Source organism: Conger conger, chromosome 13 (genome assembly GCF_963514075.1).
Source record: "Conger conger chromosome 13, fConCon1.1, whole genome shotgun sequence".
NCBI lineage: Eukaryota > Metazoa > Chordata > Actinopteri > Anguilliformes > Congridae > Conger > Conger conger.
In genome coordinates, this window is record NC_083772.1 from 36,200,921 (window position 1) to 36,220,718 (window position 19,798).

General features: G+C 41.5%; 1 protein-coding gene across 5 annotated transcripts in view; it reads left to right on the forward strand.

The window, feature by feature from the left end:
* Nucleotides 1-17,893, forward strand: part of msi2b (musashi RNA-binding protein 2b) — a 208,725-nt gene extending 190,832 nt beyond the window's left edge. For 2 of the 5 annotated variants that reach the window (XM_061216701.1, XM_061216704.1), the window contains 3 exons: nt 3,350-3,504; nt 5,255-5,331; nt 9,763-17,893. In XM_061216701.1, coding sequence (XP_061072685.1) covers nt 3,350-3,504; nt 5,255-5,296 — 197 coding nt within the window. In that variant the 3' untranslated portion in view covers nt 5,297-5,331; nt 9,763-17,893. Of the gene's footprint in view, nt 1-3,349; nt 3,505-4,609; nt 4,692-5,254; nt 5,332-9,762 lie in introns of those variants that run through there. The other 3 variants (XM_061216700.1, XM_061216703.1, XM_061216702.1) reach the window with 2 other exon arrangements.
* Nucleotides 17,894-19,798: the final 1,905 nt, after the last annotated feature.

Here is a 19,798-nt window from a genome sequence, read left to right on the forward strand (position 1 = left end):
ATCTGATAATTATGTAATCACATATGTCATGTCACGTGGGAAATCGTTTACCTGCAGCTTGGAAAAATAGTAGTTTGAATCTACAATATCCATACTTCCATATGCATTGCCATTTTTTTACTTGAATCAGTATGGAACACAAACGAAAAGCTTGAGGATGATAAAGAAAGCTCAAACACAAAAAATAAAATGCTTGTGGACCTTTAAGGACATCCCGCGGGTCCTCCATCTATCTGTCTATTCTTGTCGTCTGCCCTCCCTTCTTTGCTTTTTAGTAAACCGCCAGCTTTTAATCTTTTAACTTCCTCCCAACAAGCTCCGTTCTGGGGTTGGGAATTTCCGCAGCCAATCACACGGCAAGGTTGCGGCTCCGTCGGAACCCGCCGCGGCTCGCCAGCACCTCGGCTCCTTCCGCTCTGAAAATGTTAATGCGTGGGGGCGGCAGTCCCCCGGAGGGAGTCGAGACGGGGCGTCTCTCATCATCTCCCGGGCTCCAGCAGCCATTTCCTGGCTGTCAGGAAGTGGGCGGGCGGGCGGGCGGGCGGGAGACCTGACGGTCACTGTCGTTTATTTAAAGAGGGAGACGAGGGTGGCCGGGGGGGAACACGTTCACAGGAAGCAGCTCTTCCAATGACAAGTGTCGATTAGACCGGGGTGTTGCGCTCAAATCCCCAATGTAATTTGTGCCGGAGTTATGGAGTGTCACTCATATTCGATTCAGGCTCTGAGAGGCAGATTGGGGGCTGGGGTCTCTGAAAGAGGTTATAATTGCGGTGTATTGGGTGGAGGAGAGTGGAGATGCCTGAAGGAAGTTGTGATGATGTCAGAAACCAGAGACCGACGGGCTGCTGACTCTATAACACAACCGATTTACCCCGGGAGGTCCCAGAAACCAGCTGCTCCTTCCAAGAGCTTATTTTTCTCCTCTTTTGTTCTTTTCCTTGCTCCTTTTCTTACTCCTAGCTCCACCCATCGGGAGAGGCTAGTAAAATAAGTGAAGATAGGGAAAATCGAGAAAACGTGAATTAGGGAAATGGAATGACCTTGCTCCTACAAACGTCAACGCCACGTCACGTTTTCTTGCTCAAAGGAAAGTTTGGGAGTTCCTAACTTCTAATTCTAGAAGCAACATTTAACTGGTTGGAATGTCCTTAAAGATGGTGGACCTCAAACGATTTCCGGGTCAGAAGCAAGTAAAAGAAAGGAAGCGAAAATTAAGTGATCGCAATGAGGCCCAGGAGTGGTTTTTTTGCCCTTCAATCTGCACTCAAAAACCCCTAATGACAAAGTGAAAACATGTTTCTCATTTACATAAGTATTCAGACCCTTTGCTCTGGTACTCCAAATTGTGGTCAGGTGCATCCTCTTTAATTATCCTTCAGATGAGTCCAGAACATGATTGGAATCCACCTGTGGCAAAATGAATTGATAGATTTTTTTAGGAAGTTTAGAAAATAGTTTAGAAAGACACAAACCTGTGTATAGGCTTCCACAATTCACACTGCATATCAGGAAAAAAAACAAACCATGAAGTCCAAGGATCTCTCTGTAGACCTCAGTGATAAAAGAGGAAATAGAACCACCAGGACTCTTCCTCCCATCCGGCCAAACGGAGTAACCAGGCAAGAAGGGCCTTGGTCTGGGAGGTGACCAAGAACCCAAAGGTAAATGGTAAATGGTTGGCATTTATATAGCGCCTTTATCCAAAGCGCTGTACAATTGATGCTTCCCATTCACCCATTCATACACACACTCACACACAAACGGCGATGGGCTGCCATGCAAGGCACCGACCAGCTCGTCAGGAGCAATTTGGGGTCTTGCTCAGGGACACTTCGACACAGCCCGGGTGGGGGATCGAACCGGCAACCCTCCGACTGCCAGACAACTGCTCTTACTGCCTGAGCCATGCCGCCAACGGTCAACAGAGCTTCAGAAGTCCTCTGCAGAGATGGGAGAACATGCCGTAAGGATGACCATCTCAGCAGCACTCCATCAATCAGGCCTTTATGGTAGATTAACTAGAGGGAAGCCACTCTTAAATTTGGAGTAAAGGAGTCCTGCTCCAGAGTGCAAGTGACATCAGACTGTGGTGACGGTTCACCTTTCAGCACGACAATGACCCGAAGCACACAGCCAAGACAACGCTGGAGTGGCTTCGGAACAAGTCACTGACCAGCAAAACCCCATAGAACATTTGTGGAGAGACCTGAAGATAAAAGTTCACAGATGCTTCCCATCTTGAGCTTGAGCTTGAGGGGATCTGCCAGGAACAGTGGGAGGAAGAACTGCCCAAATTCAGAAATTCAGGTGTGCAAAGCCTGTAGAGACTTGAAGACTCAAAGCTCTAATTGCTGTGAAAGGGATTTCTACATATAAGAGATTTCAGTTTTTTTATACATTTGCAAAAACATTTTTTAACATGATTTCACTTTTTCATTATGGGTATTTGAGTGTAGATTGATGTGCAAACACAATAAAGTGTGCAAAAAGTGAAGGGGTCTGAACTTTCTGAAACCGCTATAAGTAATAGTTGTTAGCAAACGGTTTACTGTATTTGATATTTATATACACTCACTGAGCACTTTATTAGTAACACTTGTACACCTACTTATTCATGCGATAATCTAATCAGCCAACTGTGTGGCAATGCATAAAACCATGCAGATACGGATCAGGAGCTTCAGTTAATGTTCAAATCAACCATCAGAATGGGGACAAAAAAATGTGACTGGCCGTGGAATGATTGTTGGTGCCAGTTCAGGTGGGTTGAGTATCTCAGAAACTGCTGATCTCCTGGGATTTCGTTTTAAAAGCAAAAAACATCCAGTGAGCAGCAGTTCTGCAGGCAGAAATGCCTTGTTAATAAGAGAGGTCCGAGGAGAATGGCCAGACTGACAGGAAGGTGACAGTAATGCAAATAACCACACATTACAATAGAGGTATGCAGAAGAGCATCTCTGAACACTATCTATCCTCTAAGTGGATAGGCTACAGCAGCAGAACACTTAATAAGTCTAAGAAAATAAATAATAAATACCAAATGAAGTGCTCACTGAGTGTATATAAGTATATGTGTATGTATCTATCTGTATGAGGCTCCATCTTCTAAACAGAGGCTGAGTATTGGTGACTACTGTATCTGAAGTTCTGCTCAGTCAGAGTTGGGGAGGGGTGAAGGGGCTGATTTTTTAGGTGGATACATGCTGTGCATATGATCCTAAGTTTGTTTTAGAGCTCTTTGACTTTTCCTGTTGTTGTATAATTTCTGTAGCATGATGCATGCGTACAGAGATCTCATTTCTTGCTTGCCCATCCTCACAATAACTCTAATTCCCCCCCCTGGCAGGCACCAACCCTCCCCGGCCTGGTGTTTTCCCCGGCACCAACAGTCCCGGTCCAGTGGCTGAAGTCTACGGGACGGCCAGCCAGGATTCGGCGGTGGGCAGTTACATCAGCGCTGCCAGCCCGCAGCCGGGGTCGGGGTTCGGACACAGCATTGCCGTGAGTACAAAACGCCCGCCACCCCTAGCCCCCACCCTGGAGTCCTCAAACTGACCTTAGCCTAAAAACAGTCAGAATATAGTCTGAGGAGAGTCTGAGTAGACCCGAAGTAGAGCCTGAGTACAGCCAGAGAACAGCCAGAGAACAGCCTGAGTACAGCCTGAGTAGAGCCAGAGAACAGCCAGAGAACAGCCTGAGTACAGCCAGAGAACAGCCAGAGAGCAGCCTGAGTGCAGCCAGAGAACAGCCAGAGAACAGCCTGAGTACAGCCAGAGAACAGCCTGAGAACAGCCAGGGAACAGCTTGAGTACAGTCAGGGAACAGCCTGAGTACAGCCACAGAACAGCCAGAGAACAGCCAGAGAACAGCCTGGGAACAGTTTGAGTAGAGCCAGAGAACAGCCAGAGAACAGCCTGAGTACAGCCAGAGAACAGCCAGAGAGCAGCCTGAGTGCAGCCAGAGAACAGCCAGAGAACAGCCTGAGTACAGCCAGAGAACAGCCTGAGAACAGCCAGGGAACAGCTTGAGTACAGTCAGGGAACAGCCTGAGTACAGCCACAGAACAGCCAGAGAACAGCCAGAGAACAGCCTGGGAACAGCCTGAGTACAGCCAGAGAACAGCCTGAGTACAGCCAGAGAACAGCCAGGGAACAGCTTGAGTACAGTCAGGGAACAGCCAGAGAACAGCCTGAGTACAGGCGGAGTATAGCCAGAGTACAGTCAGAGTACAACATGAGTACAGCCTGAGTACAGCCAGAGAACAGCCTGAGTACAGTCAGAGTGCAAGAAAGTGAACAAAGAAGAAACAGACTCCCATTTTCATTTGAACAAAGGGGGAATCGTTCTAAAATAAAACGTGCTCTTCATTCTGTGTCTCACACTGAGGAGGATATATTTGCACATCTTCCCAGCAACTTCCTGCCTTCCTGAAATGCTTGTCCTAGTTTTGAGATGACCTCTATCACAGTGCTGCACCTTCCTGTATGTTTGGGAAAACCATAGAGTGTCAAGATTTTAAAAAGGTTAACTGGTTTGTCAAACACTGAAACAAACAATATGAATGTTAAAACAACCGAAATGGAAACCCTGCTCATGTCCCTCTCAGATGATGATTCCCCTCAGTTCCACACTGTTCTGTACCTCACAGCAAGCAGCCTAGCCTAGCTAGGGAACTGACATTTCTGCAGTTAAGTTCAGCAGGTTTGAATATGTGTCTGTGCAAATGTTTGGTTTTGTATGTGTGTGTGCTACTTGGGAATGGAAAGGGCAATATTTGGAGGTTGGGGAATATCCATCATAATATATTTGCTGAAGGCTTTTGCATGACGTGTGATTTTATTAATCATATTGTCAATGTCAGCGTGAATGCATAATAATTCCACAAAAACGAGGGCTCATCCAATCAGACAAATGAATATGTGATGGCACTGAATGTGAGTCTTCATTAAGTCTGGGCTTTATTCTCTCATATTCAGTGGAGCTTGTGCACCTGATGGCCCAACCTGAGATAGGCCAGATTCATATGCTCTCCTAGAAGAAAGTTTAAAATAACATGAATGAATAGTGACTATTTTATACTTTTTTTTTTTTTTTCAATGTGTCTGAATTGAGGAAATCAAAGCTTGACATTCTAATTCACACTGGCAGCCCGCAGACCTATGAATAAAATATATACTCATCTGTGAAAGTGCTTTTCCCCACATTTTCCCTCAAATGCATACTGACCTTGTTACTAACTCTACACTTCTAGGGGCCGTTGATTGCCACAGCTTTCACAAATGGATACCATTGAAACCTAACAGGGGGTCGGTTGCCATCTCATCCAAGGTATTATGTGCCATTTCTATTCTACAACCCATTTCCGCCATCCTCGTTTCCTCTCACTTATTCCGTCTTAGCATCTGCTAAAGCTCCTTTATTTAAAAATAATAAAGCAATGTAATGGTTTAAGGATTCAAAATGGTGTAAATCATATTCACAAATTCAAGGTTGAAATTGGGATGAAGCGCTCAAGGTGGCTAGGTCCAGCTAAAGCCTTCATTTACGGTGTAGTGACAGATTTTTTGAAATGGTTTCCTAGAAAGTCCCAGATTGATAAGTCAAGTCCATTTTATTTTATATATCATATTTTATTTGAGGCGGCACGGATGGTGCAGTGGGTAGCACTCCCGCCTCACAGCAAGGAGGTCCTGGGTTCGAATCCCCGTCGGCCGGGGCCTCTCTGTGCGGAGTTTGCATGTTCTCCCCGTGTCTGCGTGGGTTTCCTCCGGGTACCCCGGTTTCCTCCCACAGTCCAAAGACATGCAGGTCAGGCTGATTGGAGAGTCTAAATTGCCCATAGGTATGAGTGTGTGAGTGAATGGTGTGTGTGCCCTGCGATGGACTGGCGACCTGTCCAGGGTGTATTCCTGCCTTTCGCCCAATGTATGCTGGGATAGGCTCCAGCCCCCCTGCGACCCTGATCAGGATAAGCGGGTTCAGATAATGGATGGATGGATATTTTATTTGACAGAAATCTGTCACAAAGATGCTTTACAAACCCTGGCCATGTCAGGAACTGCTTTGGCGAGGAGTTGGGCAGTTCGTCATAGCTTCACTCTCTAAATGCTGTGGCTCGATGCAATTGTAAAAAATGTTGTGGGAACTTTGTGGGAAACATTTCTGTAGTTCCTCCCCTCCCATTCACTGTTTCCTCCTGAGGTTAAACTTGCATGCTGTATGTAGTAGTGTTAGTCGCTGTGCTGTTGAGTGAAATTGTATGTGCGCTATGCTGTTGCTTTCTCCTTTATCCACATTTGTATTCTGCATGCCTCACTGCACTTTGTGCCATTTGAATCACAGTGCTTTTTTTGTGGCAGTTTTTCTGAACCTTCTGATCCGATTCTACAGTGGTCATATTTGAGCTGTTCTGGGATCCTGAGGGTATCTGTGAGGGCATATCTGAGCTGTTCTGGGATCCTGAGGGTATCTGTGAGGGCATAGCTGAGCTGTTCTGGGATCCTGAGGGTATCTGTGAGGGCATATTTGAGCTGTTCTGGGATCCTGAGGGTATCTGTGAGGGCATATTTGAGCTGTTCTGGGATCCTGAGGGTATCTGTGAGGGCATATCTGAGCTGTTCTGGGATCCTGAGGGTATCTGTGAGGGCATATTTGAGCTGTTCTGGGATCCTGAGGGTATCTGTGAGGGCATATCTGAGCTGTTCTGGGATCCTGAGGGTATCTCTGCAAAATGAGTCATGAATGATGAAACAATCGTTGGTGAAAGGGAATCACAGCATCATGCACGCCTGTGTGCGTGTGTGCGTATGTGCAGTGCATGTGTGCGTATGTGCAGTGCGTGTGTGCGTATGTGCAGTGCGTGTGTGTGTATGTGCAGTGCGTGTGTGCGTATGTGCAGTGCGTGTGTGCGTATGTGCAGTGCGTGTGTGCGTATGTGCAGTGCGTGTGTGCGTATGTGCAGTGCGTGTGTGTGTATGTGCAGTGCGTGAGTGTGCAACGAGTAACCCGGGGTTCCCTCGTTCAAGCCGAGCCGTATCCATCCCGGCTAACTCCCAGTTTTGAGAGCAGGGTCGCGGTCCCGGGTCGGACACTCCGGGTTGAACCTTTCACACCAACAGCAAACACGGGACTTTCCCAGGTCATTGCTTCCGTGTGAAAGAGGTAAGGGAGAGCCCCGTGGTTAACTCCTCCATTAAGCAACAGCGGTTGTGAAGTGCATCATTTCAACACCATCATCCTCACCTCAGAGGACAGTGCCACCGGTTTCTGGGTTAGGCAGTTGGGCTGACCTGTGCTTTCAAGGTTATCTGCAGTCATTCTTCAGTCTAGCCATGCTGGTTTAAGGGCTGCCTGAGTTAGAAGCCCATGTTGCCTTATAGTGTGGGCCAGTGAATTTGTCTGTGTGAACCAGTTTTTTACTTTTTCTGATATAATATTTTATTTTGTCTGTTTGTGAGCAAACAATTCATACATGGTCAATGCGCAGATACCTACTAGCGATACTAAAACTCTTTGTATTTGAATGGATCTCTATGGGAATTGGAGGGTGGAACTAGATTCTGCTGTAAATTATGCTGATGCAGTCTGGCAAACATTTGTTGACTAAATGGTGAAAGTCTGCAAAAGGGTCCAAGGTATCAAATAAGCCTCAAACTACTGTGCTGCTGTCAGAGATGCAGTAGATACTACAAGAATTGTGCAGTAGATCTACTGCATATCTGACAGCAGCACAGTGGTGTGAGGCTAATCTGATAATTAGGACAACCTGAAAATATGATATTCAGACTGATGATTTTGATGGGTCACAGACATCAGGAAGTCTTGGCATACAACCAAATACAAAACATGACTCTTTTATTTGACATTAGTTAATTTGACTTGAACATTGAAATGGGGGACTACATATAAAAAGTGCTGAAATTACTATATGGTGACACCAAAATGTAAAAAAATACCCTTTAATAACCTTTAATAAAAGTCTGTGCTTTGACCACGTATGGATAGTTTGATTACAAACAGAGAAAATAAAATATTGAATCAGAAAAAGACAAGGTGACCCCAAACTTTTGAACGGTAGTGTATCTGTGTGTGCTTCTGTGGGTGTGTGCATGTGTGTGTGTGTGTGTGTGTGTGTGTGTGTGTGTGTGTGTGTGTGTATGTGCCTGCTTGCATGTGGTGATTCATCAAAGGGCACAAACACAAATGTTGTAGAAAATGCATAAATACAGGAGGCTTCTCAAACAGGAGAAAGCACCAGTCTGTGTGCATGTGGATTTCCATAAATCCAACCTGAACTCCCACTGATTTCCCCTCTGTCTGCATGTCTTGGTCCCTGCTCCCTTCATGTGTCCACAACAGCATGCCTGCCTGGCGCTGTGTGCCTGTGTTACTGCATTTTGTGTGGTCTACTTTCATGCGGTGACCTATTGTTTCTATCTAAAAATGTGATTAGTGTTCATTCTTATTCTCTGTTGTGCTTTGAAGTACTCTGTGGCAGTTTTTCCTGTCTTACATAAGGTGGCCCTGATGCCTTTGTAAAAGTAAGCAGGTTCAGTGGTGGAGTATAACCATTGTTACACATACTATTTGGTAGTTATTTAGATGAGAAAGTTTGACTTTCTTTAAAATATAATCTTTAGAATATGTATATTCTAGGGAGGCCGCGGTTCAGGCATGAGTTTATTACAGTTGCACACCCTGCCAAAAGCCCAGTTTGGCCGGCTCTCGTGGAGCGGCATAATTGGCTCGCTGCTCCAGAGGGAGGGACACGGCAGGGCCTAGTAGGATCGTCGTGTACAACAGCACCCCGGTCGCCTCGGAATCACGGTCACAGGCTATGGGACGAGACGGCTTGAAGAAGGCGTGTTGTTCTCAGGATCGCCAGATCCACCTGGGCCACCGAGGGAGGGGGTCGTAAGCGGTGTATCCCCAGCCAGCACTAATTGGATTAGATAGGGTACAATTGGCACCAAAGTGAAACATTTGAAACATTTCTTTTTAGAATATTCATATTTCCTAAAGTATCAATAAAGATAATTAATTTGCTTGCAATTGCTGTGATTGCGATTGTTTAGACAGCGGTTGAAACCGCAGTCAGATATAACAGTAAAAACAACACTTGTTGCACAATATGTCACAATATGTCTGCCAGAGCAAACCCTTTGGAGGCAGACATGGTGAAAGCATTGTGAGAGGCCCATTTGTGGCCTTTTAATGGTCCCATATTTTGGAAAATTACATTCTCCTTGCTATGTGGATTATAAAGGATGAAGGAGTTGAAGGTGTTATAAAAACTCTGTGAAAGTATCAAAACTCACAGTTCCTAAATAAATCCACACAATCCATGTGAAGAAAATGTGTATTTAAACAGACCGTTTTGACTTCTGTGAGATAATTCGCATTTGTTGATCTTCAGCATGGCCCACCTTGTAGCAGGAAGAAGTCCTAGTGCTCCTAGTGTGGTTCCTCAGAGCTAGCCAGCCAATCAGAACAGCGGTTTGTTGATGCCAATGAGCCTTAAAGACACAGTCACTAAAACAACCTGTTCTTGGTAAAGCTCATGAGTGGTACTGGAGAATGTAATGTAAAACTGGAGATTGATTTTGGTACTTAAAATCGCACAAATGTCTTATGGATATCAGGACCTAAAATAAAACACTGGAAATGTGTACAATATGGGACCTTTAGAACTACAGTGCCACTGCTGGGTGTTAGTGGCACTGGAGACCTCTGACCTCTGTGCTGTGATTGGCTCCACAGAGCATATCGGGAGGCCCAGGGAAGATGGGCCGAAGTTTCTGATTGGTTCTCTGTACACTTGCAGCATCACTGGTGGAAGGGAGGTGGCACTAGTTTTTTTAAGAAATGGAAAAGTCATTGAAATCATGTAAAAATAAAGGACAACAGCAACACAAAACAAACTGAACAGGGATGTGCTGTACTATAATCTCAACCTGGTTTAAAACCCCGTCAGTCCTTCCAGATATTTAATTAGCAATATGGGAAACATTCAAATGTACTTTAATGTTTTCTTTTGTTTGGAGCTTTTTTTGTTTATTGATTTACCTTCGGTACTGGTCCTTAGACAAGCAGATCACGTGGTCATTTTGCGCACACAGAAAACTGATAGGCTTGAAAACAAAAAGGTTATATTTTAGAAAAAAGAGGCTAACTAGCCTTTGCAAATATTATTTTGTTTCTTGTTATATCTTTTACCAAAATTACCTATTTTTGGTAGTTGTCATTTTCTGTTTTTTGCAACCTTTTTTTCTTCTTTTTTTGAACTTGTGACTTCAAAAAATATATATAAATGTTCCAGTTATTGTGTGTAACAGAAAGCGATGCCATAATTTTGCGGTGCGTAAAAAATATATTGTACTGAGCTAGAGAGCCAAGCAGAATGGAAAAAAGGCTGAGCATTAATGCACTGAACAGTAAACACAGCCCATTTGTAGCACAATAGCCATGATATTTCCCCCACAGAGGGCAATAACCTGCAAGAACACTGTTAGCTCTGTAAATAGTGTAGGCTTAGTGACGGTGATAGTGTCGTACCAGCATATTCAATAGTCTGATTTCAGATGTGCACAGCTTCGAATAAGAATAAAAAAACTGAAGTTAAAGTGAGTTAAGGGAACTGAAGCTCCACGCTGTATTTCAGACAGGAGAACTACTCACCTGTACTGAGGGGTGTATCGCTCACTGTTGTTACAGAGAACAATAATGTAAAAAGACAAAAAAAAGTCTAAAGCACACTTGCATTCTATCGTTTTTGAAATATAACACTGAATCCTGTCGTTTGACACAGTTCTGTGCATACTAATATGACTTTTATACTCCAGCAAGAAAAACAAATATTTTTATTTTATTTGAACATTTCTTTCTTGCAGAAATGCCCAGTTTCAGAGCGTAAAAGGCAATATGTTTTTCTCGGCTGGTTTCTTTTTTGTTCTGTTTTCTCGTTTTTTTGTTTTGTTTGTTTGTTAATTAATTTGGACAGCAAACATTTTTGTACTGTTACCTCAGTCCTGTGAGATGTTACTTTACAAGCATTGACAGATTAATTTATATAGAGTAAAATGATGAATTATAATAATCGATTGAAGGTAATCATTGCACTGTGACTAGTCGGAATGACCTGACCATTTGCACACATGGCTATTTTCAGTGTTCTACTAGGGGGTGTATGAAGGAATATGTGTAATCCTGCTTCTATTTCCATACACGAAAATAACAAGCAGCAGAATGAGCTCTTCTGTGTGTAGCAAACTAATGTAGACCGCTGGGGCATTTCATTTATGAGTGTAATATGGCGAATCTTAGTATTTCAAAAACAATATATTGAGAATTAATCATTTACATCACGCAGACCTTAGCAGCTGTGCTTTCTACCTGAGTATGTTGGGATTGGATTAGCTCGTAAACAAATGCCATTTCAGATGCTTTAAAAACTGCAGGATCATTTTTAACGATGCATTGTTTGACGTATATGCTGCGGTTTTGTGTTTTGTTTGTTTTATCTGATGCAGATTTATATTTCATTCTGTTTGTATTTTATTCTGTTCAGAACAACCATGTGAAGCAAAATGCTGGACGCTTTTTAAATAAAGTCTTCATCAAGTAATAATCTAAACAATGACACAAAAATAGAACTATGTTCATTGGTGAAATTCCAAAAGGAAACCAGTAGTTAAAGTATAAAATCTATGTTCCCTTGATGGATCTCAATTTTGAACCGGGGGATTTTTATTGACATTTTTTGTGGTTGTTAATAATATTGATAATTATAACAATAATATTATGTACTGTACCATCAGTCTCGCTCCATTCCCTTCCTCATACAATAACATTTTGTTGAACATCAATGTATTCCAGTAGAGTGTATAAATCGCAAATGACCTTGTAATTGAGTGCTGTCTTATTCTGGTGTAGTGATCTATACTCCTCTTTGTTGCTCTCTTTTGCCCCTCTCTCTATCTCTTTCTTTCTCCCTTTTATCTATCTATCTACCTATCTATGTATCTATCTATCAATCATCTATATATCTATCTCCTAGTAATTAGTAGTAGATGTTTTGTAATAAACTATACAAAGTAGATGTAGTTAATAGCAGATTTAGGACCAGTAAGGATAGGACTTTCTCCATTAAGTGAAAAAAATTGACAGATTTTTTTTTTTTAAATAGCAATTTGATAATCTTTCCTTTCTCTTGTATTTGTTTTGCTGCTCACACGTGGTTTCAACTAACCAAAGCGCTGATGGAAGAAATAGAAAAACAAATTGCTGTAAGATCTTTTACAAAGCATTAACTGGATCCCCACCCTTGAATGTTTAAAAAGGGGGTGTGCCATACTACCTTAAATGCTAATGCTAGATATGCAAAACTTTTATTTTTAAATATTTTTTTTAAAGAGGGACATAAGCTATAATTATGAAAAAAAAGATGATTTTATTACATGAAAGAAGAATATTTTTTTAAAAACATATAACAGATTAATAATAATATTAATCATCATAATAATAGTAATAAGACTCATAATAGATACTAATAATAACAGAATAATATGTTTTGATGTTTGTACTCTTAAAATATCTCCATGGCTCATGGCTCTACTATTTTGGATACCAATGTTTTTGTTTTGTTTTTTATGTGTCTGCCTAGTTTCACGAATAATTAAATTTTCACTCATCAAAAACATTTGAAGATTTTGTGAATCATTTCCTTACACTCTTGAACTAAGTGAACCAGCTCTTTATTTTAATCAGTACCCAGGTTTAGCCGATTGCTTTGGTGTTTGTTTCTCTCTTTACTCTCCCTAACCAGTCCAGCATATGTAGCATGGAACTCAATGCCAAATACACCCTGCCTGCTCCCCTGAGCTGTGAAAACTGCCTTCCATCCTGCGGGGGCTCCACAGCTGCCAAATTCTTATTAACCATTGCCTTTGATTAGCATCATTCCTAATAAGTAGCGCTGACAGAGGCCTGGAATGGAGGCTGGGTTGTGTGTTTGCTGCTGCAAGACCCTAAAGACAGGAATTAAACCTGTGAGACTCGGTGTTGCAAATAGGCAACATTTCTTTTCAGGCACTCTGGACACCAATTTAGACAAAATGCCAAATATGAGATATTGAACCTTTGAATGCCCTATACTATATTTTAGTGACAACTTTTTCAACCGTTACGCAGAGAGTGTCTGTAGTACAACATTTTGGTTTCTGTTATATCAACGTCTGGGTCTCACGTGTTTAAAGAGGGTGGGTTTCACAGAGTAAGTCGTATGGGAGTTTAAATTAGACTTTAAACCGCAGCCCACGCACAGGGACAGGATGTCACTGGAGAGTTGAGTGGGGAGGCCCCACACACAGCCCTGCAGGTGATCTGTGGGTCCTCATCACACTACTGCTTAGACTTCCCAACCACCATTCTTCCAGAGTAGACTGAATAGGAAGGTAGGGTGAGGTCAAATTATATTTCATGCCAAAAAAATGGCATTTTAATTGTATTTAGTATAATTACAATACAACTACTCTTTTTGTGGTACTTTGTTAGGGGGTAACTATTAGGAAGGGTGTTAAGTTAGTTTAATTGGAGAGTGATGGCTTGATGGTTGCTATAGCTATGGATCCCATGTCAAACTCCAGTCCTAGGTGTTTCAGCTCATGGGTGGTTTATTTCAGTCATTGGTTGGTTTCAATCCTTGAATCTTGTTTCCAAGGTCTCAGTTCCTACTGATTAAAAAAATAAAACAAACAAAAGAAAAATTTACAAAACAAAACCTGCAGTCAATATCCCTCCAGGATTGGAGTTTGAAATCCCTGCATTGTGTTCATGAAGACTCACTCTGAACTGTTCAGTACAGTGGTTTGGTCATTACTCCTATAATTGTGTTAATGAAGATGAGGACAGTGTTTATGTTTACTGTTTCTGATGCAAGTGGATGAGTTGTTTACTAGCAGTTGGTTAGATCCTAAATTTGTTGCCCTTATAAATCTATAACAAGTTTGGTGTTGATTAATCTAAAGGCTGGTAATCTCTTCAAGTAGTCCAAACTTTATATATTTCTGTTTCATTTTATCTTTATTAATTTGGTCCTGTAGCTTGGACTTTAAGGTAGCATGGCTCTGTTGCTGTAATTTTATTTTTCCATTGTACAGTGGTTTACAGCTGATGAATGTCACACATCTTGCTAGTCTAGTTAATTCATTTGGAATTGTTGGTTTAAATAAAAAAAATCCAAAAAAGAAAAAAAAATGACCTGGAAGGTGCTGGATGAAATTGAGAGTGTCCTAGCGTAAACGTATCCGGTTAAACTTGAAGAGGCAAGTGATAGGTAATGGTCAAGAGATCCTCATGCACACATACACATGCATACTGTGCCCTCCAGAAGTACGCTCGGAAAAACATAACGGTAGAATAAAACTTTTTTAAAATATATATACTTAAGGCATGTTAGATTCAAGATGAATATGAGTACAGACAATAAGATTTTATTATTTGGTATTTATGGAAGGGGTAAATACCTCAGGGCTGTGCATTATGCAGTAACATAACATAATGGTGAGAACAGGCCATTCAGCTGAGCAACGCTCACCTTTTCCTACCACTAAAGTATGCTTAGTTTTCCTAAAAGCTAAATGGAATCTTGCACCATATCAAGCCTGGTCTTGAAAATCCCCACTGTTTCTGCCTCCACTACAGGTCCTGGCAAGCCACAGTGACCACTGTATGAAAAAATACTTCCTAATATCTGTGCAGAATTTATCCTTTGCCAATTTCAATTTCTGCCTTCTCGGTCTGCTAAACGAACTCACCCTGAAGAATTGCCTGTAGTTAATTTTGTTAATCCCTTCAATGAATTTAAAAGCCTCAATCAAATCCCCCATAAGACTCCTTTTACTAAACTGAAAGCGTTTATGCATCTTAAATCTATCCTTATAACTTTTATAACTGGAATCAATCTGGTTGCCCTTCTCTGAACCTTTTCCAGCACTTCTATATCTTTCTTATAGTGCAGTCCACAGAACTGCACACAGTACTCTCAGGGCCAAATTTACATACATGAAATTTGCAGCACCAAATACGGCCTGACAAGGGTCATAGTCTATTATTTACCAAGGCTACAGCTCATTATACAATTAGAGAATGGGATTACCTACTAATCGCATTTTGTGAATGAGGCAGATCTTAAACCACGCAGTTAAAACACCTGTAAGTGCATTGAATATCTTCACTGCATGTAGCGACATCCATGTATCAGGTGCCACTTAAAAGTGTATCAAGCACAGGAAACATTTGTAGATATTCCAGCTGTGGTAGCAGTTGTCATTTTAATTCATCCAAGTGCAAGATGTATCGTTGCCTAGATACAGCATAGAATGGTAATGTCATGTTGGAGGTAATTATTTGTGTGGTTGTAATCATCAGCCACAATTATAATATCTTTGCCCTTTATTTGCGGGATCCACCCTTAAATATATATGCATTAAGGACAGAAGCACATCTGGCGATGACTTGCCTAGATCACACGCATACTGTAGTTCCAGTCCTGTGTGCCAGAATGTGTCATATGTGCATCTGAATATTGTCGCAAACGGCTTAGTACATCATGCTTTTATCCAAACTGACTTACAGTTGATTAGATTAAACAGGAGACAATCCCCCTGGAGCAATGTGGGGTTAAGGGCCTTGCTCAAGGGCCCAACAGCCATGCAGATCTTAATGTACATTAACCACTATGGTACAAGCTGCCCCACTATTTTTACATATATTTTACATCTATTACTATTTTTACATATATTTTATTTTATATTTCCCCACATGTAGAACTTTACATGTAGTTACATTTAATTTAATTATGGAGGCGTTGAGTAGTTAAACGTTGGTGAAGAATGGCTAGCCAGAATTAATTCAAGATTTTCAGCTGTCCTTGCACATTAAAGTTTGTTCTGCCAACCTCAGATCACTAGAAAAATCGGTAGGACATAACTAGCTAGTTCACTAGTTAGTAAGATTTAGCTACAGTAACATTATAGCTAGCAATCCATGAAATCCATCACAAACAACTTCACAGCGAACAACTTAAAAGAAAATCAAGCAGATGGCTATCGGCCATCTCACAGCTACGCTCAGTACAATCAGTACCTAGCACCTAGCTAGCTCACAAGTAAACTCATTTAAAAGCGAATAACTAACTATAAAGAGTGAAACTGATTAAATGTACTAACGTCTCGCTGAAATAATGTCAAACTAACCTCTTTAGCTAAAATAATGTCCATTTCCACAAAATTGTGACTGCATCCTTACAACTAATTAAAGTATTCTTTAATCCTGGATTATTTAGGCTATGTCTAACGTTAGCACTGTACTGTAGCTTGTTTGAAGCACATGGCCAGGGTTTTAAATTTCTGTTATTTTGAGTTATATAGTCATCAACTGCAGTTGTCTTTCTTCACCAGCCTGTATGCTATTCATATGGGAATCCACCAGTGGTTTTTCTCTCTTTGCAAACTGCTGTACTTGATATTACCAGTTTCTGTGCAAACCTTAATGAATTATTCTGTCCTCTCCGCAGAGAGATGAGTAGTCTTTTAGCCACAGTTCAGTGATCTTCATGGTGGTGTATGCCTCTGACTCCAAATACAATCTCCACAGATGTAAACAAAGGATAAAACAAGTACTAGACACTCACTGCTCTTTTATGTGCACAATCCTTGCAAGAGCAACAGTTAACACCTATCAGTCAACTTCATTTTGCAAAGCTGGGGGGAAGACACAAAAACTGCTGTTTTTGTAAAATGTTAAAACTTGCATGTAAATGCCTTGATATAAAAGCTGATTGTCTGTACTTCTATCTCATATTCATCTTTTGATGATTACATTGAAATGCCTTAAGTATATAGCAGAAATAACACATTTCGCTCTCCTGTTACCATACTTTCAGAGAGCACTGTATAATGTGTGTGTGTGTTGGCTAATGTGATGAACACTTGATTATACTGTACAGGTTGCACTGCACATGCTCACAGTTGGGCTCTCATTGGCCAATGGACCATCTCAACATTTGCTACGTTTCCATTATTAGAAAGTTACTGCAAATGTAGCCTGGAGTGCTAATCTGAACTAAACTCACATTTGTACACCCACTCACAATTAACAAAAAAAAGCTCTTTCTAATGGTGAATTGGCAGGAGGGTGTTGACTTTAGTTGTTGGGGGTGGATGATGGTGAGTTTGGACACAGTGTAGCAACTGACCAATCAAAGCTAAGCCATGCTGATGGAATGCACTGCCACCTTGGCCTATTCTGGCCTGGCTTGGCCCTGCCTGGGGGAATTCAAGGCGTCATTTTCACCACAATTCCTTTTTAGAGAAAACTCGAATGAATGCTAATGGAAATGTAGCATCTACATTCTGTGTCCATGACTAATCTTGACTAAAGTTGAGTAGAAATAAGAATGAGAAATCCGGTGTGTAGGAAGAGGAATATAAATGAGAAATCCGGTGTGTAAGAAGAGGAATAAGAATGAGAAATTTGGTGTGCATAAGAAGAGGAATAAGAATGAGAATAAGAATAAAATAACAAGATTATCTTGCCCATTCTTAACACTTGCCCATTTTTTTAAAGTTGACAGCCTTTGTATGGCAGAACTGATGGAAATGGAACTACTTCTGGATGCATCTTTCAGGTCTTATTGTATGGCTTGCTCAAGCCCTGTTGTAAAATAAAGAGAAGTGGATGGGGGTCTCTCACATCTCAGATGTGAAAAGTATAATTTTATATTTGTATTTTCAAATAATAAAAAAAGAATTTGTGAAAGGTTTCCATCCTCTACTGTGGTCCAGAAATCGATGTGTTTGTCTGGAGAAATAAAATAAACCGTTTTAAACTGTTTCATTGATTGTTTCTTTCCCCGTATGACGGAAATGGTAAGTATTAATAATTGAAAATAGAAAATGCTCTCATGACTTATTGTAAGAATGTGCCTCAACAAAGTATCCCCCCCCCCCAAAAAAAAAAAAAAACTTTCCACATTTTGTCCTGTTACACCATCAAATTTTAATGCATTGACATTTATTTTCCCCTTCTTCAACACAATGCTGTTGTCCTTATAAAGGACAGCAGACTTTTGCTTTTAATTCATTCAGACCTGTCATTTATTTCATGTGTTAGGATCTCCATTAGCTCCCGCAGCTGTTCTTCGTGGACTCAACATTAAGGACATTTTCAGACCAGACATCAAGATAACAATCACATCAAGCAAACAGCACACCGCACCACACAAATTGCTCCATTCCTTAAAACTCATAAAATGCCTTTCACAGAAAGAAAAAAAGAAAAAAAAAGGAATTCACTGCCCATACACTCAGTGAGCACTTTATTAGGTATTAGGTGTTTATTAGACTTATTTTTTAGGCTTCTACTGCTGTAGCCTTCCTGTCAGCTTTGACCAGTCTGGTCAGACCAGTTTTTATTTTTATTTTTATTTTTTTTGTTGCACAATTCTTTGCAAACTCTAGAGACTAGTGCATGAAAATCCCAGGACATCAGCAGTTTCCACCCTGTCTGCCACCAACTATCATTCCACAGTCAAAGTCACTTAAATAAAACGTTTTCCCCATTCTGATGGTTGATGTGCTCATTAACTGATGCTCCTGACCTGTATCTACATGATTGTATGCATTGCACTGCTGCCACACAATTGGCTGATTAGATAATTGCGTGAAGAAGCAGGTGTAATAAAGTAAAAATATACAGAATAAAGTTTTCGGTGAGTGTATATGACCAGGCCCACATTAAGGGGTTTGTGGCCCCAAGAGAGCGGCACGACTGATCCTGAGATTTACCCACTGAGATTCACAGTCACAACCATTACATTACATTACATTATTGGCATTTGGCAGATGCTCTTATCCAGAGCGACGTACAACAAAGTGCATACCCATAACCAGGGCTAAGTGCGCTGAAAGACCCTAGAGGGAAGTACAATTTCAATTGCTACCCGTACAACAAAGATAAGGACCAGGGCCTTTTTTTTTTTTTTTTTTTAAACAACAAACATACAACAAAGCAAAAGTGACCAAACTTAACGATCCAAATACTGCTTACCTAGCCAACTAAAAATACCGAAACACTATGTAAATCACAAAGACAACAATTAAGGATCACAGGGAGGTAGGGAGGGATGAGGAGAGGTGCTGCTTGAAGAGGTGCGTCTTCAGTTTGCGCTTGAAGGTGGGGAGAGATTCTACAGGTCTGACCTCAACGGGGAGTTCGTTCCACCACCGTGGAGCCAGAACAGACAGTAGTCGTGAGCGTGAGGTGGAGGTTCGGAGAGGGGGAGGTGCCAAGCGGCCTGTGGAGGCTGAACGAAGAGGTCTGGCAGGGGTTTAGGGTCTGATGATTTTTTGTAGGTAAGCTGGGGAAGACCCCTTAACTGCTTGGAAGGCTAGCACCAATGTTTTGAATTTGATGCGAACCATGACAGGCAGCCAGTGGAGGGAAGTAAGCAGGGGGGTGACGTGTGAGTATTTGGGAAGGTTGAAGACCAGACGAGCTGCTGCATTCTGGATAAGTTGGAGGGGTCTGATGGCGGACGCTGGGAGGCCAGCCAAGAGGGAATTGCAGTAGTCCAGGCGGACTACTGCAATTCACAATCATTAGCCCTCTTGAAAGCCAAAATATACATATTGGATGCTGCCTTATAGGCAGATGGTTGATAAAGATGGTTTGCATCCTTGTTACCTCATTTTTTATACTCTAGTGATGGAATGGCAGAATATAGTTCTTTAGACTG